Source organism: Ursus americanus, chromosome 8, assembly GCF_024610735.1.
Source record: "Ursus americanus isolate L20-20 chromosome 8, mUrsAme1.1.p, whole genome shotgun sequence".
Taxonomy (NCBI): domain Eukaryota; kingdom Metazoa; phylum Chordata; class Mammalia; order Carnivora; family Ursidae; genus Ursus; species Ursus americanus.
This window is the reverse complement of record NC_142134.1, coordinates 17,481,706-17,503,155: the sequence shown is the minus strand read 5'-3', so window position 1 is coordinate 17,503,155 and position 21,450 is coordinate 17,481,706. Positions and strand designations below refer to the sequence as shown.

General features: G+C 37.5%; 1 protein-coding gene across 11 annotated transcripts in view; it reads right to left on the bottom strand.

The window, feature by feature from the left end:
* WDFY3 (WD repeat and FYVE domain containing 3) overlaps positions 1–21,450 on the bottom strand; it is a 262,486-nt gene that overhangs the window by 158,034 nt on the left and 83,002 nt on the right. For all 11 annotated transcript variants that reach the window (XR_015725422.1, XM_045790948.2, XM_045791003.2 and 8 more), the window contains 2 exons: positions 15,315–15,525; positions 5,176–5,299 (listed from right to left, as the gene is read on the bottom strand). Coding sequence is in view for 10 of the 11 variants with exons in the window: in XM_045790948.2 (XP_045646904.1) it covers positions 5,176–5,299; positions 15,315–15,494 (304 nt within the window). In the remaining variant the exon portion in view is untranslated. The remainder of the gene's footprint in view (positions 1–5,175; positions 5,300–15,314; positions 15,526–21,450) is intronic.

The window sequence follows — 21,450 nt, the reverse complement described above, 5'->3', positions numbered from 1 at the left end:
GGGGGTAGAGCATAAAGCATCTATCTGAGATTGGGTGATCAGGAAAGGTTTCTCTTGTGGAGATAATATCTACAAAAATTGAACTGAATTTCAATTCAATGGATTCTGAAGTTAATAAATTTCAAAAGTTTAAAAATTGTATGGAATTACATGATCTGGAAAAATATATCTTAAAAATACCTGGAAATCAAGAAGTCACCAATGGAGGAGAGGCTCTGGGGGCTCTATGTACTATATTTGCAACATCCGGTGAGTCTAGAATTATTTCAATGTAAAAAGTTAACAAAAAAAACCCAAACAACTTGTGTAACTGTTACCGTATTTAACAATAAGACATCTTGTACTCCATTTAAGATACTTTTCATCATGTCGAAAACCTACCCTATGTATGTAAAATCATAAGAGGATTTACGAAAACAAATCTCTAGTGCAGAAAAGCGTTTTCTACAAACATGCAGATTAGGTATTTAAAAGACAGCAACAGAAAAGCAAGTACAAATACAGTTTGGGGAATATTTTATTCTAATCTAGGGATCTCACTCAAGAAAGAAAATTCAATACAGGAGTGAAGATAGAACAGAGAAATTTCCCTTCATGTTACCTGTTTAAAAAAGCTAAAAAGGCATAAAACACACAAATCTTATATTTAAGAGCAACTTCTCTGTTCTACAGGAATCACTGAAATCAGGAAAGACAAAAAGGATGCAGTCCTACTGTGTGTGGAGAAAGGAGAAGACAGTGGTGGAAGGTTACCTTAAACTATCGTACTACCTCTTTCACTGAACTTGCTTTAAGGACTGCAAGTATAAATAAAATCATCTCACTTTAAAATCCATACATCAATTAATATAAGGTACTGCTTCTGAATAAGAGATTTAGTCCCTCGATCTAAAAATATTTTAATGGCTTTTGCTCCAGAGACTCCATAATGGGCTCCAGTTAGACGGAAGGTTGTGCACATGCATTTATCTGCTTTCTCCCGAAGCCCCACATCTATGGACTGAATTGTGCCCCTCTCCCTCAAATTCCTATGTTGAAGCACTAACTCTTAATGTGATGGTATCAGAGATGGAGCCTCTGAGAAATACATAGGGTTCACATGCAGTCATCATGGTGGGGGTCCTCATGATCAGATTAATGCCCTTATAAGAAGAGACACCAGAGCTCGCTCTCTCTCTCCTCCAGGTGAGGCCACATTGAGATGGTGCTGTTTGCAAGTCAGGAAGAGAGATCTCCCCAGAAACCAATCATGCTGGCACTGTGATCTTAGACTTTCAGGCTCCAGAACTGTGAAGGAATATTTCTGTTATTTAAGTCACTGGTCTATGGTATTTTGTTATGGCAGCTTGAGCAGATTAATACACCCACTAAAATGGTTATAAAAGGATTTTTTCAAAAAGCCTAAACCCATAAGGACAAAGAGAATAGGAAAGATGAAAGCAACATTTTGGATACTAAAATAGCAGAGAGGTTAGTGGTAACTGATTTAGCAAACTCTAGAATCTTAAAGCAAACGCAGGAAAAATGAAAAAGTAACTAAACTACAACAGGACCCCCAAGAGGCTCAGGAACTGGGGCCACCAGGTATCTTTGGAAGCAGAGATAAACGTGGGCGTGTACACAGAAGGCCTGGTAAAAGCATGTCAAAGAGCATGAGACCCCCCCAGATGCCACCATGTGGGCACCAGACTGGAGGTTTGCTCACTAGGAACAGTGAGGAATGTGTTAGGGCTGGGGTAGGAGTGAGGGACACAGCTGTGGGCTCCTGGAGATCCAACAGAAGCGTACACACTGAATGCTGAGGGTCCTCAGACCTTTCCCCTACTCGGCTTCCAAAATGCTGAGAGACAGATATGTATCTTCCAAGTAGCAACTGGACATTCTTCACTGGGGACTCTGCCTAGCTCAGGGGAGAGAGTCAACAGAACAGCCTAACAAGATCACACTGGGCTGATGCCCAGTTTCAAGCCCCACCCACAACTGCAGAGCTAGCCAGCAGCTTTCGAAGGCTCCATGCTTACACAGGAGCAGATGGCCAGGGAAGTTCTCTAACCTAAAAGACAGACAAAAGCAAATTCACAAAAAAGACAACCTGAAAGAAACAGAGCTTAAAAAGCATCTACGAAAGCACAGACACCAATAGAAAAAGAAACTCTTTAGGAATTAAAATTATAACGTCACAAATTTAAAAAAAAAGAAAAAACCCTCCACAGAAGGGATGGATGGTAAAAACTGATAGGGTCGAAAACCAAAAACACAAAATAAGAGAAAAAAAGAAAAGGAGAGGGACAGTCTCAGCGGTACATCTGACTAGAAAAAGAAAACTGAGTGGAGGACATCATTATACAAATAATTCACAAAATTTTCCCAAAGTTAAAGGATAAAACAAGGGGTTCCCAGATTTCCCAGCTTCCAAGTCCAATAAGTACTCAGCATAATATACAAGAATGTATGCTTCCAAGGCATGTTATCATAAAATTTTTGAACAGGAGGGCCAAAGAAAGGATCCTAAGTGTTATAAATAAATAAATAAATAAATAAAGCAGGTCACAGAAAGAAATAACAATCTAGGTAGCTTCAGATTTCTCAATAGCAGTGTAGGAGTCCAGAATATGAAGGAGAAATTATTTTTAAATTCTCACATAAAATGATTTCCAACCTAGTATCTGATACCCACTGGAAGGGGGATAAATGTAAGGCAAGCTGCAAGATTTTCCAAAATGACCCTGAGACCTCCTCCTGGGCTGCCTGGAGAAGAACCTAGCTAAGACACCCCCTACCGACCACATCCCCAAGGGAGTTGCTAGACCCAAACTCAACTTCCCATGACACTGGCAGCTTCCGCTCTCTGGTAGGAGGGCCTGTAACTTCCCCTAGGCCCCAAAGTCTCCTGGGGCTAAACAGCGAGGATCTGCAAACAGCTCCTATAAACATCCAAAAGACATTCCAATCCGGTACTCAAACAGCCTAGATCATAAGCAGTTTGTTTATGTCTTCACTGCTAAGATCGCATTTATGTTTGTACTTCAGGAACAGAGGGGCGTCAGGATTTTCCAAGCACACTTTTCTGTGAGATAATGAGGGTGGTAGACCTGCGCCTTCTTTCCTCTTGCTGAACCCTTGGTTTTATGTTTCCCCATTCTGCAATAAAGCCACGCTATAGGACGTGTTGTTCTAAGCCCTGGTACTTGAAAGGCTGTCAAGCCTAAAGCCATCACCTTCCTTGACAAAAAGAAAGGAACCCATCTTACACAGTAACAGTCAAAAATTTTTTTCACTAATGGGATTTCTAAAAAAAACAAAACAAAACACACATACACACATAAAACCCAAAACCTTAAATGGTAACGTCCCTACATCTTTTCTCAGAAAGCTGCTGGAAAAGATGCCTCAACAAAAATGAAAATGTTAGTTTGAGAAAAAAAGACGCCTGGAGATTCAGGAAACAGGCTCCATCCGAAAGTGGAAAAGACATCCCAGACGACGTGAGTGGAAATGTAAAAAGGACAGCTGTGCAGCTGGCCTAGGGAGCAACCAACACGGATTAACGGATTAACACAAGCCAGAAAGTTATGGAAGAGCTATTTGCAAGATGAAACTGAGGGAATATCTGATGCCTTCAATCATATTGAGGGGAGATTCAGAAAAACATTTTAGCAATAGGGGACGAATGTGTGATGAAAATCTAGTAAATAAAAAACAGGCAATTATTAACTCAGTTGGAGGTGGAAAAGAAGTTTTCAAGAAAAGAAATCACAGAATACCATAGGATTCATCTTAAAATAGTGTTTCACAGTCTATACAAGATAATACTGATCTAATCAAATTATGACAGTACAATATTGGAGGGGCTTAGGAAGCACGCAAGTACAGGCAGTGGTGGTAAGCTTTAGAGAGTGAAAGTCTCTAAAGACTTTTTCTTTTTTTTCTTTTGTGGGAAGTCAAAAGATAGCATCTAAACGTAAAAAAACAAGGGCACACACGGTAAGCACATAATTTAGAGACACAGAAGTGAATATAAAAAAAAATTTTTTTTTTAAATAAGTGTGAGAAATGGAGTTGAACTAGGATGGCAGAAGGGAGATGCCATTTCCAACAAACCTTTTAATTACCTGACCTTAAGTACGTGACTATGTCATGTTAATAAAGAATAAATTTAAAAAGAAGATTGTTGAACAAAAGCTTTACTGCTAGTATTGGAAAAATAATAATTTGATGGCCTGAAAAGATAAGTGATTGTCCAAAGGGACATTATAAAGAGAATTTAAATAATCAATTTATCAGTCTAATGCTTCAATAAGAAAACTACCACTCAAATGATCATTACAAAACCAAAATAACAAAATAAAACAAAGTCAAGATAAAAATCCCTCAGACATACTGTTAAGTTAGAAAATGACTAATGGTAAATAAAATCAAGAAAGCTTATTTTAATTTTGGGTAAAGGGATGATACCTTATGAAGTTTAAAATTACCTAATTATGAATAAGAACAGTTATTCAGGAAGCATTCATAAAAAGCCGACTATATGTAAAGATTATAGGTTAAAGACCCTAAGCAGTTTATGATCTAATAGGAAGATAAAGACACACACATAAATAACCACTGGTGGAACTGAGAAACAAAGAGCAGTTCCAAAGAGAAAGCTTTTCTTTTGATTAAGGGAATTAAGAAACATTCCATCAAAGAGGTGTGATTTAATCCAAACTTCAAAGATTTAGACATACTGGTGTCGGGGGTTGGGGGCAGAGTCTCCCTTCTGGGTGAACCATCATAAGTAAAGGATAAAAATAAGAACACAGATATGTTCACGACTACAAGCAGCTTCATTTGGTTGAAATATAGAAAACAAGAAATAAAACATGGACTTAAAAAAAAAATTCATATGGCCAGATCTAGGATCTGCCTTGAATGTCATGGTAGGAATCTGGATTTTGTTCAGAAGGAAACAGAGTTTTTGGGAGAGCGGGGGTGGGGATGGGAGGTCCAAGGATGATGTCCTTGAGTACAACTGCTCCACCTGAAGGGAGATATTGAACCAACCAACAGCCGAGAGTGAGGGACAGGTAATTAAAACCCACGTGGATAAAACTGGCTCAATTTTCTCTTTAATTTTAATAGCACTTTTACCAAATAGCCTATTCAAATAGTTTTTGCTGGTTTCAGTAAAAATACCTGTGGATTTGTTTGATGCTCTCCTTCGAATTTCTGTCACCATCAATCGTGAGACTTGGGTTGTGAACTGCAGAAGGTCAGAAAATTTTTCTGTCATTGTATTTGGCGGAGCATTTCCAAAAACCTGTGGATGAAAAAAAAAAATTTTAGTTAAGCATTGTCAACTACTGACTTTCATTCGATACATTTCAAAGTGTGGTAGGACTTAAAAATCAAGTCAAAAAAGTATTCTTATACAGATATTTTGAATCTGAATAATATGTTTAAAATACAACTCTCAATAAATCCTATCTAGCCACATTTCCTAGTACATATTACACAATCTTTTGAATAGAATGATTAAATAAATGAAATAAACATCAAAGAGTAGTTATCTATAATATTTCAATCAATCTTACTGGTAAACTTTAGAAAGCACGTTTCTCTGAAGAGATCTAAATTAAGAATTTAAAGAAAGGGGAGCCTGGGTGGCTCAGTGGGTTAAGCTTTGGACTCTGGGTTTAGGCTTAGGTCATGATCCAGGGGTCTTGAGATGGAGCCAAGCAGAGCCCCGCCCTGCATATGGGTCTGCACTCAGCAGGAAGTCCGCTTGAAGATTCTCTTCCTCTCCCACTGGCCCGGCTTCCCCAAATGTGCACTCTCTCTCTCTCTAAAATAAATAAGTAAATCTTTAAAAAAAAGAATTTAGAGAAAAATGGTAAGGTTCTATGATGGCACATAGATTACATCAGATGGTGAAAAGCAGGGATTTATCTATGGTTAAGTCTTAGGCTGAGTATAGAATTCACTACACTCATGCTATAGCTCAGAATTTCTAAATTCTACAACAATTCCCAAAACAAGACTGTTAGGAAAAAGACTAAAGAAAATGAATGTGAGGGTTATGAAATACCCTTGTTTTAATTAAAAATCTAAGACAAATGAACTTAAGAATAAATAATTCTTTTTAAAAAAAAGATTTTATTTATTTAGAGAGATTGCACACAGGTGAGCAGGGGGAGGGGCAGAGAGAGAGGGAGAGAAAGAATCTCAAGCAGACTCCCTGTTGAGTGTGGAGCCCTACGAGGGGAAGAGCTCAATCTGAAGACCCATGGGTCATGCATGACCTAAGTCTAAACCAAGAGTCGGAAGCTTAACCCACTAGGCGCCCCTAGAATACATAATTCTTAAAGATAAACCAGTGTGGGCTCAGCAAAGAGGATAAGAAAATGCAACCTGGACTGACAGTCTTGGGGAAAAAATGGCTATATAACTGGATGTATCCTGAAATATTATTTTGAAAAATGTTCTTTATAGCGAGAAGGAAATCCGGTCTTCTGAAACTATTATGATAGCTTTCTATCATAATACTAATCACACAGTATTTTGTATTCTTATTATGTGTTCAAATGTCACTACAAAAGGATGGAACATATCTTACTCATCTTTGTATTTGACTTTGCCTTAATTTATAGAGATGTTCCCTAAATACGTTTGTTCATTTATATGCTGTCTCCCACCCCCATAACAACAGATTCTGGAGAACATTTAAGTAGCACTGAAGAATACATAAATTATAACATGAGAATATAAACTATATAAACTATAATTAAGAAAGAAAACAAAAACAAGGAAATAAAATAAACTATATAAACTATAATTAAGAAAGAAAACAAAAACAAGGAAATAAACCATGGGGAAAAAAAGACTAAAAATCTAAGTAAAAATCTAAGATCAAAAGACCAATTCTGTATTTGCTGTGTTTTGGTCATAAATTTTGGCTCAAATATACAAAAGAGAAAACCTACTCTATTACATGGTTCACAATGTCTTTAGGTAAGAAAAAAATATATTTAAGGAAGTATCTCTGTTTTCATACTATACCATAAAAACTTCCTTCCAAGGATCCTCAAAAAAGGATATAACTTATAATGTAATATTCTTGTAACAGAAATTTATTTCTTACATTCTTAGAACAGATACTATATTCCTTACAATCGCCTTCAAACTGAGCTGAAACTACCAAACAAACAAATCGATTCTACAGGGTACACTTTTCTTCGGCTATAAAGACTGTTCATTAACTTGACACAGGAGTAATTTTACATTATCTCAAAGAACAAATAAACTCTACTTTTCAAGACCTCAATAAATTGTTTCCGGCTGAGATATTGATAAATGTTGTACATTTATAGCTCAACTGGGTCACTTGTTAGTAAGACCCATATTCTTTAACAAATTAGAGGCAAATTAGAAATTGAGAAGCCTAATAATGACACACACTTGAATAACCATTCTACTTCCAACTCAGAGATGTGAGTACGTAACTGTTGTTTATTAAACAATTGTGTATTTTGCTAAGGTAATTGTGAACCCTTTCATCAAAATAATTTATAACAGGCAAATATTCCTATTACCCAGAATATATTAATATATATTTTGCTCCTAAGAACTATTAAGAGCTATTTTATTCTGAAGAGTTACGAAGACAACTTCATAAAATAATAAGATAATTTCTTAGACAGTATATGGATATTCAAGCAGTCTTCACACTAGGTGAATAATACATTGTTAAAAATGCAGTTAACTTGGGGCACCTGGGTGGCTCAGTTTGTTAAACGTCCGACCACTGATTTCTGCTCAGGTCATGATCTCAGCATTTTGAGATCAAGCCCTGCATTGGGCTCCACACTGGGGGTGGAGCCTGCATAAAATTCTCTCTCTCCCTCTGTTTCCCCACAGCACCCCCCTGCTCACTTTAAAAAAAAAAAAAAGAGGGAAAAAAAAAAAAACACCTAACTTTTCACACAAATCCTGATATTTAACTGCTTTATTGTCATGAGAAACTTTTTTTCAAAAGATACGTCTTCCTTGAACTGACCAAATCACTATTATGGAAGAGTTATGTCCTATTTGCTAATTTGAAATGGACAACTATTGCTTCTTTGACATAAAGAACTTTTAGTCTAGTGACTCATTCTTTTCATTTATTCACTCATAAATATTTATTGATCTCCTATATATGCCAGGCAGCATCTGGAGTCATGAATACAAAGGTAAACAGAAAGTTGTGAGCACCAAAGTAAATGAAGCAACGAGGATTCTCATGCTTGTGGAGTCCACATTTTAGGACAGGAGACAAACATAAATTAAGAATGGAAATTACATTAGTGATACATTCTAAAAGAAGTAAACAGGGTAAGTGGAAGGGAATGCCTATGGTGGGGACAGGCTCTCCCTGAGACGACACTGGCATGAAGGAGTGACATAGTACATATGAGACAAAGTCACACAATTCAGAGCACCAAAGAAAGAGTGTGCTGGGCAGCATGAAGAGCTGTGTTAAGACCTCCGGGTGGACACGAGACCGGGGTGAGGAATCCAAAGGCTGGTGCAACTGGAATGTATTTTATGAGATGGGAAATGTGCAAGGTAAGGCTGGAGAGGTACAAGGACTAAAAGATGAACTGACATTTAGATAATACTGAATATATAAGGTAGCAAAGAACAGAGATTTTTCTGTGATTAACTTCAACAATTAAATCTAAAAATATTAGGTACGTATTTAGCCACCTTCCACAAATAGCGATATTACTTGAAAATACACAATGCTTCAATCATGTGCTTAAATGTGTGCTACAGAGGATGAAGCATGGAGCTGGGAACCCAAGGAGGCCTGGCTTCTCCTCACCCTCAGACACTACTGGTCCAATTTTTCTCGTTCTCCATTTCCCCATTTGCCTAGGGACAGAGTCAAGCAAGAGACTGATAGTAATACATTCAACTCAGAAGAAATATATGTGACATTCATAACTCAGATTAAAAAAAAAAAAAAAAGCAGTGAGGAACAAACATGCTGTCTACCAAATTCAAGAAAAATACTAGTTACCAAGCAAGGAGCATTTATAATGTGCCTAGCACTATTCAAATACTTGATATGTAATATCATTTAAATCTCATAAAATCCTATATAGTGTTCTCATTTTACACATAAGGAACTTAAAGTTTAAAGAAGTTGAACAACTTAAGCCAGAAGGTGGTGGAGACAGAATTCAAAATTAGGTCTGTCTGATTCCAAGCCGTGCTCTTAATCACTCAGTACTATGTTGTCTCATAACTTCATATGAACCCTATCACTGTCACTTTACACAGTTTCACCTTAAGAGGGGAACAGCATGGTTAGACTTGATTTCAGAAGAGTCATTTTTAATAGTGACCTGAATTACAGAAAATTTTCTGGCACTTCCTCAACAAAATGTTTTTGGCATACTCAGGGAGAACAAATTAATAGTGTTATTTAATGCCATGTACAACACAGGAGCTCAATATAGGGACGCCGGGGTGGCTCAGTCAGTTAAGTGTCTGCCTTTGGCTATGATCACAGGGTCCTGGGATAAGGCCCCACATCCAGCTCCTTGCTCAGTGGGGAGTCTGCTTCACCCTCTGCCTGCCGCTCTCCCTCTGACAAATAAATAAATAAAATCTAAAAAAAAAAAGAAGCAGCTCAATTTATATTTGTTGCTGAATAAAGCTACTCAAATAAAAATTTATTAAATATGACTAATAAGAGAGGTTGGAATTTTTACAAAGTTTTCTAAAACGGTGTCCTTTGTCTCCTAAACATATGTAATATCTAAAATTCAGTTACATTGTACTGACCATCAGGAGTCCTGGACTAATTTGCTATATATAACAGATTTAAAAAATTAACAATGAAGATATAATTGCATTATTTCATAGTAAATGAGTCTTATTAATTAATATAAATGATTAGGAAAACATGTATATCCTCCTGGTTTCTAAGAAGGACCACCAACTCAAGAGAAAAGAAACTGAGAAGGCTCAGTCCCTTTCTCTTCTTTGGGATTTGCCTGCCTCGTAGGAACATGCACTCTCATCGGCTCTGCATGGGGCTTGCAACCATCCAGTTTTGCCAGGGGCTATAAGAAAATAGAGCTATTTCAGATGCGAATTTAGCAAATCCTTTGTTGCACAGACCTAAGCTATACTGTCCAATATCAACTGTATTGCTATTATGTAATAAGTACTAAACTGTATATTGTAAATACAAAGCTGTAAAAATGTAAATGGTTAACCTGTCTGACTTCTGATTGATCTCTCATTTGGTTCTCAACTTGAGTATTCTTCCTTTAAAGCCAACAATTTAAAAAAGTAAAGGTCACTTGAAGGGATAAAAAAAGAAAAACACTATATTCAACTTAGGTGCTTCTCAAATAATTCAAAAACAGGGGAGTTTCTAAAAGAAGATCTAGTTAGTAAAATTATATTTTAAGATTTTATTTATTTATGTGACAGAGAGACAGCCAGCGAGAGAGGGAACACAGCAGGGGGAGCGGGAGAGGAAGAAGCAGGCTCCCAGCGGAGGAGCCCGATGTGGGACTCGATCCCAGAACGCCAGGATCACGCCCTGAGCCGAAGGCAGACGCTTTAACGACTGCGCTACCCAGGCGCCCCTAAAATTATATTTTAAAACACACAATGAAGTATGATAACATATACCATGGTAATTAACAATAGCAGTTAATTTTTAGATGACTAAAATGTTATTCATTTTTGAATAGTTTAAGCCAAGTATTTTGTCAATAAGCTTTTGTTCTTAAGACTAAAAAGGTTAATTATTTTTAAAAATGCTGGATAAATATTATTCAGCTATTCTCAGACTCCACCATCACCTCTCAGATGACAACAGCAGTCTCCTTGCAGGACTGTGATAAAGACCAGAGGAGGCAGCTGAAGGCCTCAGCATGAGCCCTGGCCCAGAAAAAGGACTCAACACATGTCATTTCTCAACCTGTGTCTCTTAAAGGCAAAACTCACACAATGAAATAACACTACTGAGCACTCCTTAAAAACGATTCCGTAGATAGATGCTCATGTCTATCAGCAATATGGTTTATTTGCCATTTAGTATGAATCGAGCAAAGTCTCAAAAACTGATAGTACGATTCATTTTTAGCAATCATGGTAGGAACTCTAGAGCCATACTGACATATTCTCTCAACAAAGCTATTTCTTTCTTTTTTCCTTTCTTTTTTTTTTTTTTTTTTTTAAGAGAGGGAGGAAGGGGGGAAGAGACAGAGGGAGAGAGAGAAAACCTTAAGGAGGCTCCATGTCCCAGCACAGAGTCCAATGCAGGTCTCGATCTCACAACCCTGAGATCATGACCTGAGCCAAAATCATGAGTCAGACACTTAACCGACTGAGCCATCCAGACGCCCCTCATCAAAGCTATGTCTTAGCAGTGGAGAATGTTCACGTAATGGTAAAACACTAAATAAATACAGCTATGTATTTCAAACTTAATGGATGGGATGTCTTAGCTAAGGATAATTTAATTTGTTATTGACAATCCAGTGAACACTATATATTTTTTAAATTGGTCACAATGGTACAGAAATAAGTTCCTATTTTTTCATTAGTTAAGAGCTGAGTGACTTTTATGATATTTAAGTCACTCACTGTATTGGAGGTGTAAGGCAATGCATATATATATATATATATGTATGTATGCTTTTACTCAGGCAATTAAAAACTTTTCACTTGAAAGAATAATGAAACTTACGACAATACAGAACACAAGAGAACTAAGTCACAGTCTAAGCAACAGAGAATCATTAAACCTCTCAAATCTACCTTTTTTCTAAAAAACCAAATATTTAGATGATTCTTCCAGACTAAGCCTCACTTGAATAGGCTATAGAAGCCTAACTGATGAAATACATGGGACACACATGTACGATATGACTTATTAATTTATGTTAATAGCTGAGAACAACTGCCCTGACTATTCTGAACGTTATCATCATTTACACGTGAAGTCTGAGAGAAGGAAATTACCTCAAACTATTCAGTAGGCAATAGTACATCGTGACATTGAGGTAAAACAAAAATAAAAAGATTAAAAAAAGAGGGGCGTCTGGGTGGCTCAGTCGTTAAGCGTCTGCCTTCGGCTCAGGGCGTGATCCCGGCGTTATGGGATCGAGCCCCGCATCAGGCTCCTCCGCTGGGAACCTGCTTCTTCCTCTCCCACTCCCCCTGCTTGTGTTCCCTCTCTTGCTGGTTGTCTCTCTCTGTCAAATAAATAAATAAAATCTTAAAAAAAAAAAAAAAAGATTAAAAAAAGAAACAAACAACTTCCCAGAACTGATTCCAATAAAAATTAATGACTGTTACCTCACCAGGGCTTGAAAAAAATGGCTTGTCCGCAGTCAGTTCTCTCTCTTTCAAAACAGCTAATTTAAACCTTTCCCCACTTCTCCTCGTGTGCCCATCTCCTCCCTCCACCACTCTCAGCCTTTTATTTCATAGATTACAACAATGAACATCCTCTAACTGTACTAAAGTTTGCACCCGCTCTTCCCTTCCACCCAGCCTGACGGCTGATATGTGAAGTGATTTTACTATTCTCATTCTCCTCCCGCCCCTCTACCTTACCAGCAAAACCTCAATCCCAATAAATAATGTATCTACCTGCCTCCTCTCACTACTACACACGTGCTGTGGAGCACTTCCTGCAAGAGAAAGATCACACACCCACATGGATAAGATCCAGTACAAATTTATCATCTCCAACTTTCACTGGACCCTCAAGACCCTTTAATTCTTTTACCATCCTTTTCAACTACCTCTCTCATTCCCTTTCGTAATATTCCCAATCATCACAATTTCCTTAAGCCCCCTAACTCAACTTACTCCAAGGCTCTTAACAGATCACATCTCCTGTTGGTGACTGTAAGAAATCGAGGTCATCCAGCAAGATTTTATTCAACTTCCCACCTAACTACAAATCATATTCACACCCAAGAAAATGGCTCTTCTGCAGGATGGAGTATCTTTCTCCTACTCAAGACTCACCTGCCCCCCTCCCATAATTTGACTCCGTGCTCTCCTCCCTCAATTTCACTCTTAAAAATTTCCAAATTTCCTCTTCTGCTCATTTCTTCCCTTCTCTTTATGAGCCAACATCTCCTTCATCTTTAGAAAGCAAAACACTAGAAACATACTGAAAAAACCCTTTCGTCACCAAGTTCATGTCCATCAATCTCTTTCATTTCAAATTTCTACAAGCCCAGTATATACTTACTATCTCTTTTCATCTCCCATTCACTCCTCAACTCACCGCTTTCTGGCTCTGCCATTCTACTAACTTACAAACTAGCAAATTTTATGAACGTTTTTCGGTCCTCATCTTACTGGGTCTCTCTATGGTACATGGTAGTGTTGACTACTCTCTTTCTTACATTTATCTTTTGAGCTCTATAACCACCCCTCTCCTGATTTTTTTTGTACTGCTACTGACCAGCTCCTGTTCTATATCCTTCATGGGTTCCCCTTCTTCCATTAGACATTCACATTCTCCATTGCTGATCTTTAGCCTAATGCTCTTCTCACTTGGCAGTATAAGCCATGAGTAATCTCTCATCCCCTTCCAGGGTTGCAACTACCCCATCTGTGCCACAGCCTCCAAACCACATATCCAGCCAAATCCTCTACCTGAGCTTCTTACTGAATACATGCACTTGGGAAGCTCGCAAATAGTTCAGACTCAATGATACAAACAGAATCTATCTTTTACAACTTTCTTTCTCAGCAATTGGGAAAAACATTCCCAATTAGTTTCCCAAATTAGAAACCTAATAGATCGCTTACCTTGATCCCTTCTATTCTCTTATTCTATTGCTTAAAGTACTTCATTGGTTCCGCACGCCTCCAGGAAAAAGTATTGGCTCCTAATATAACATACAAATCCATCATGATGTACCTCCTATCAATCTTGACAGTCTTATTTTATGTTCCTCCTCGATATAAAATCAACTTCTTGGGCTCTTTATAGATGCTGGTACATATTAAAATATTTGTTGCCTTTTTTTTTTTTTTTAAGATTATTTATTTATTTATTTGACAGAGAGACAGTCAGTGAGAGAGGGAACACAGCAGGGAGAGTGGGAGAGGAAGAAACAGGCTCCCAGCGGAGGAGCCTGATGTGGGACTTGATCCCAGAACGCCGGGATCACGCCCTGAGCCGAAGGCAGACGCTTAACGACTGCGCCACCCAGGTGTCCCTAAAATATTTGTTGCCTTTTATCTTGACTCATGCTTTAACCTCTAATTATCTTCTTAGTTAATTTGGTCCAGTTAATTCCAATTGGGCTAAATAATGCTTATCTTTTAAGGCCTCAAGAATCACATCATATTCTTGTTAAGATTAACCTATTTATATGAAAGAGAGAGAGAGAGCATGCATGTGCGCACTAGAGTAGATGAACGGCAGAGGGAGAGAGAGAGACTCTCGAGAAGACTCCGCACTGAGCACAGAGCCCAATGCAGGGCTCGATCCCACCACTCTGAAATCATGACCTGAGCCGAGCTCAAGAGTCGGATGTTCAACTGACTGAGCCACCCAGGCACCTCCACATCACATTCTTTAAGGAGACTTCCCTTCCCTAATCCCCACAGACTTTTATACAACTTTCTTTCAAGGGGTGCCCTTCAAGGCTAAAAAAGCTAAAAGTAGCAGCAGTAATTGGCAGTGAAGAGTGGTGGGGCATCTAAAAGCCCCATGGAACTACCTGACTTTTAAACTATGTACGTGTACACCTTTGATAGAAATTTAAAATTATTTTAAATATCCCCACCAAGACTGCTACATGTAATCAACTTGACAAAATACCTTAAAAAATTAACTCTATTTAGACTCTCTTGGGCCCATAACTATCCTCTTTCAAAATCTCTTACAGAAAACCTGCCAAACAACAAAGCAAACTGAGATGATTCTGTAAAGTGTACAAAATACTTGGGCAATTACATTCTTTGGTGCAATAAACCATCATTTCAAAAAAATAAAGGAAATAACAAATGGTAATTTATAACTTATCGCTCTTCCAAAACTCACCATTATAGGAACATTTTACAGAATGCTCAGTCTTCCTTTTATCTGTTAGAACTAAATGGAATTTACTCTGACCAGATGTCAGATAAAGTCACATGGCTTTACAGCAAATTGAAAGGAAGGAATGAAAACATCAAGCTTCTCAAAAACTCATTCTATCACTTTTTCCTCTCTGTGATTTACAATAATCTTAAAATTCCTGGAGTGCTAGCCAGTCCTGGAAGGCATGGCCTTGGCAGCCTAGACTTACCCTGTTGAACACTGGCAGCATCATGTACAGCTTCTCCTCTTGCTCCTTCTGAGTCATGTGCCGGGGAGGGTGGCACAACTCCGTGAAGAGACGGCGGAGGTGCATCAGTCCTAAGGCGTTGTCTTGGGGGCTGCACTCCTCCTGCCTCGGTCGCCCCATGATCCTCTTCACCATGTTCATCTTGGCTGGTTGGTGATAAACACTTCTAATTCTGTGGGAAGATGTTTATACGCAGTCAAAATGTCATCATTCTGACCAGCTCAAGAGCTTATAAAATGTCAGAAAGACATTTTTTTTCTACCCCTTTAAATAGAAAAGGTAGAGAGGCAAAGCTAATTTTGATAAGTCTCCCTAAGTGAAAAATTAGGAATCATGGCACCCAATATTCCTACTGGCTTTGGTGCAAAAATGTAAAACATTAAATGTAAAACATTAAATGTAAAACATTAATTGGACACATATTAAATATTTCCAGTTAAGTTAGTCATATGAAGTTCAACAAATAAAGGGACCAAAGATCCTACTGTTAATATGTTGCTTAAGAGCTTAGCATATGTAAAAAGAATGAAGAATAGAAAGTTCACCCTCATCTCAAAACAACCAAAAAAACAAAACAAAACACCTATCCCCAAACATGAAATTTTCTATTTTTAATTATTTTTTTTCTAGATGAAGGATTACAGTTTGGGTACCTGTTTGAAGAGTCTACTTTGTTATAGTTTGAAAACATGCAAATTAAAACGAATGCATCCCAATATATTTTACAAATCATAAGAAGACAGTAAAAATTTTCATACACCTGAAGACCACTTTTTGAAACTATAGTTTGAAACCCCTTGGCAGGTCATGTTAATTCAGTTAGTGGATCATGATGAGCATTAAAACAAAACAAAATAGTGAAATAGAAGATATTGGAATACACATAGTAAGGGTGATTATTATTTCATGAAACTTATTTTAGGTAATTCATGCATACTAAATCACAATGTAAAATGTATCCCTGGCTAGAGCTGCAGTTAAGGAATAAACAAACCAACCACTGGGTTAGAATATGTACCAGAATCAATAACACTAAGCATTCAGAAAGCATCATCAGCCCTTTTCAACCACCACTAACTGTGCCAACAATTAGCTAATTTCAGACACAAAAAGGATATTTTACAAAGGGAACCAGGAAGGCTATGAGGACATTATGAATATACTGAATCTGAATAAAGGCAATTTGCTTTTTAAACTGAAGAAAAACAGGAATAACCCAAGATTACTTTTTAATTTCGCTGCATAACCACATAAGCCAGTAATGCCATTTCCTAAGAAATGAAAAGATTACTGCGAGGCTAGAGCTTTACTTACTAAACATCTGTCTACTGATTTTAAAACTCTAAGAAGAACTGGCATCTTAAATATGCTTGCCCTTGAGAATTTTGAATGAACTCCATATTTGGCCACGGGTACATGCTTCTGCGCTCTAGCAGTCTGCAACAGGCGGCCACAGGGGCCTCAGCTCAGGTGAGGAGCAGAAAGACACTGCCTAGAGCTCGGCCAGGGACGCTGTCTAAGGGGTCCAATCCTGGGGAAGAGTGTCCAGACACACAGGCAAAGGCTGAAAGAGCCTCTACACCACAAAATGACAAACAAAAGGTTGTCCAGTTTAAAGCCGTTTAACGTTATTTCCTCCTCGGAAAATACGTAAGTCCTCCAACTACAAGGATTTTAACAAATAGATTCAATCACCTATGTGCTATTTACAGTCCCGGAGAGCCCCAGAACAAAACTAAAATTTGAAGTAAATTATAAAACTTTTGATAATTAGCTAACATTTTAGAGTATGCTTATCTTTGCTCTTTTTCCTTAGCCCACAGCTAGAGTTCATAATCTAGACAGTCCTGGAGAGGGCTGAGGAGGTTCACGTTCCTCTAACACTTCAAAAACATTTTTAAGAGATCCCAGCTTTCCAGCGGTCTATGTCATTTTTTAAAAAGTCAAGTATCGTTCCATATTAGAGTTTCAAAGCTCTTTCAGACCTCCTTAGCTCTTCATTCTACCTTAAGCAAGTGGGGGGAAGAGCGATTAACTCTACCTTTCCATAAGGCCCTGAGACAAGAGCAACTTGCTCAAAACCTCACAGTGGTAAAGAACTGGATGAGAATCCAGACCTCCTACCTCCTGGTCGAGTGTCCTTCCTGCTTACTCATATTCACGTGCCTTTTTTAGATTTTTTTAAAAAGATTTTATTTATTTATTTGACAGAAAGAGAGAGCACAAGCAGGGGGAGCAGCAGGCAGAAGGAGAGGGAGAAGCAGGCTCCCTGGAGCAGGGAGCTCGGGGGGGGGGGGGGTCTTGATCCCAGGACCCTGGGATCATGACTTGGGTCAAAGGCAGATGCTTAATTGTCTGAGCCACCCAAGCGCCCCTTTAAGATTTTATTTTTAAGTTATCTCTACAGCCAACGTGGGGCTCGAACTCACAATCTTGAGATCAAGAGCTGCATGCTCCACTGACTGAGCCAGCCAGGCACCCTCATATGTCTTTTTTAAATTACAGAATTCTTGGAAACTGTAACTAGCATATTCATTTAGCACCAAATAGCAGTTAGAATGGGAAATAAATCTTTTTTATTTTTCTTAAGGTTCTAAACTAATCAACTTTCATTTAAAAAAGAAACCACATGATCACATAACGACAAATATTAACTAGATGTAATGAAACTATTGTACCATCGTTAATATTTATCTGATACAAAAGGATATATATCAATCAGCTAAGTGGGTTTACTGGTATTTCTCACTCAGATAATCTCAGTGATGGAAAAAAAATTCAGATTCCTCCTTTTCTCCTTACTTATTAGCAAGAAACACTTAAGCATATCAGATTGCTGGATCATTGCTTTGTCTCCACTCCAATATTTATATTTAAAGTAGTATTTAGACCAAGAACTAACATGTTTAAAATACTCTTCGGCAGTGAGAGACTAAAAAGAATAAGCACTTTTCAGTCAAACCTGTACAAACATATCCACGTGAGACAGGTAACTTCAGGTGAACCCCCTTGAATCTTGGGTTTCTCTCAGCTGTAAAATCTTTCCTCACAGCCTTTCTGTAATGCATACATAAAAGAACTTCGTTTCTATTAAGTGCCAAGCACTTTAGTTACATTCAGTAATTCTTTTTTCTTCCTTTGAGCCTAATCATGAAACATTTAATCCTTTACATTTACATTTTTAGTTATTTAAGCAAGTAAGGAAAACAGTTCAAGTCTATGTTTTAGAGACTTACACAATGATAAAAGATTACCAAAATATTTTATTTCTTTGTTAGATGCTCAATAAGAGACTTATAAAGCAACATAGAAGAGATATACAAAATTTTATAATAATAATAATAAAAATAATAACAACAACAAACCACAGAATGATTATTTTGGGGACAGTATTATTAGAGGTTTTCAAAATATTTATAAAGATTATTCTCTATAAGAACTAGTTTTCTAATACAAACCCTATTTTGTTTCACAAAAGTGTTTGTACTGCCATAGTGCCAACAGGGGGTTATTTAAATAGCAATGAGATAATTACTGCAATGAGCCCAAGACAATATTTCTTATTCTAATCTCTTGTGTTAATGCTTGAAAACCCCAGATACTTTAACCTTCTCCGCCCAAAATTCTTTAAAGAGTCTGCCATTATTTAAATTACAGAAGGGTATAAAACAAGTAAATAGCCTAAGTTTTCAAAATATATTTGTCAAGTAACTAGCTGCCTTTGAGTAGCTGAGCCAAAAGCTTAAAATAGCTTTCCTTAAAAAAAAAAAAAAAAAAAAAAAAAAAAAAAAAAAAAAAAAATCCTTTAATTCCACAAGAGAAAAAATAAATAGCTCACACAGCTAAGGGAAATCTTATAATTTCTTCAAAGAACTACAAGTAATTTCTCAGGTTTTTATTTTGTGCTTAAACCTTCTGGGGAAAAATCCTATTTTTTTTCTTCACTGTGAAGAGCAAAAGCAGAACTTCTTACACTTTCGAAGAGTGAAGGGCAAATCTTGGCAAGGCTCCCAACAAACACGGTTTATCACCCAGCAATCTAACATATATATACTTTGAAAAAAACCTAGGGTACCTGGGTGGCTCAGCTGGTTAAGCATCTTGGCTCAGGTCATGATCTCAGGGTACTGGCTCTCTGCTCAGTGGGGAGTCTGCTTCTCCCTCTACACCTCCCCCCTGCTCGTGATCTCTCTCCCACTCTCTCTCAAATAAAATCTTTAAAAAAAAGAAAAAAGAAAAGAAAAAGACCTATAGATACAGTGCTGAATTAGAATTTTATTTTTCTGCCTGCTTAAGCATTAAGTTTTTTTGCCTTACCTGAACAGTCATGATCAGATTTTAGCCTCTACAAGATCAGTCACCTCATTTATATGGCAAAATACAATTACTTAAGACCTATTCCTAATATCCCTCATCCCTCCCAGCCTGTCTGTACACTCATCATCCACACATATACTGAACTAGACAACTTCTCAAAGCATCTTTCTGGTGTGCTTCATTTTCTCTCTTCATAGACAAAAGCATATTCCAAAGTCAAAAGCAACTCACTTCCACTTAAGAACATTTCACTTACGTATGATTTCCAAGTACAAGTAGCCACTGTGGCATCTCCCTGACACCTTTCTTAAACTCCTCCCTTCTAGCAGCTTCTACTGCTGTTTTCGGAGCCCCAAAGGCAAATTTACTCTAATAGTTAAATGGCAGTTAGGTTACCTGATATGATTAATATAGTATAATTAAATTACATTATGGAATAAATAAACTTCTGTAAATAAATAAACTTTCAGCTGACCTGAAATCCCCAGCTTTCTCTGAAAGTATATTTTTATGCAAATTGTGTTCCAAATTTTGTATAGGATCTGGAAAAGGATATTTTAGCACAATGCTTCCGTAGTTTATGATTACCTAATACCGATACATTTTTGCATCCCACAACCTCCACTAACTTCTAGTACAAGTCATTCAGCTCAGTGATCATTTATCAGTATCCTCTGTGGATGGCCCAGTGCAGGGAGACTAATAACCTGAGGAGTGAGATGCATATTAGCAAGCTCAAAACTTTCAGGGCCGTACCCTATACATACCCCCAACAGGAATTTCTTTATTTCTGAAATTTCAAATTGTGCAATCTCACTCTGAGATCCTAATTTTCAATCCATCTACTTTTCTCACTCCCTAAATCTGTGGTCTTTACTAAAAATGATACCGGTTAGAAAACTGTATTTACATAAGAAAAGGAGGACTGTCAGAGAAGGAATAAATGAAGATAAAATAAAATTTTATTATTTTTGATGCAAGTATAATTAGCATACACTGTTACACTGGTTTCAAATATACAATACAGTGATCCAACAATTCCATACATGGCTCACTGCTCATCAAGATTAGTGTACTCTTGATCCCCATCACCTACTTAGCCTATCCCCCACCCACTTCCCCTCTGGTAAGCATCAGTTTGTTCTCTAGAGTTAAGAGTCTAGGGATTTTTTGTTTTTGTTTTTCTTTGTTTTGTTTCTTAAATTCCACACATAAGTGAAATCATACAGTATTTGTCTTTATCTGACTTATTCACTTAGCATTCATTATATCCTCTAGCTCCACCCATGTTGTTGCAAATGGCAAGACTTCATTTGTTTTTATGGCTGAATAACATTCCAGAGTGTGTGTGTGTGTGTGTATGACATGCCTTCTTTACCCATTCATCTATGGATGGACACCTGGGCTGATTCTGTATCTTGGCTATTGTAAATGCTGCTGCTATAAATATAGAAGCACATATATCTTTTCAAATTAGTGTTTTGTTTTCTTTGGGTAAATACCCAGTAGTGAAATTACTGGATCATATGGTATTTCCATTTTTAAGTTTTATGAAGACTCTCCATGCTGTTTTCTACAGTGGCTGCATGAGCCTGCAATCCCACCAACAGTGTAGGAGGATTCCCTTTTCTCTACATCCTTGCCAATACCTGTCAGAACGGCTAAAACCAAAAATACAAGAAATAAAAAGTGTTTGCGAGGATATAGAGAAATATCAGAGATAAAGAGGGGTATTACATACACACAAGGGTCAACTCTTCAAGTAGATATAACAATCCTT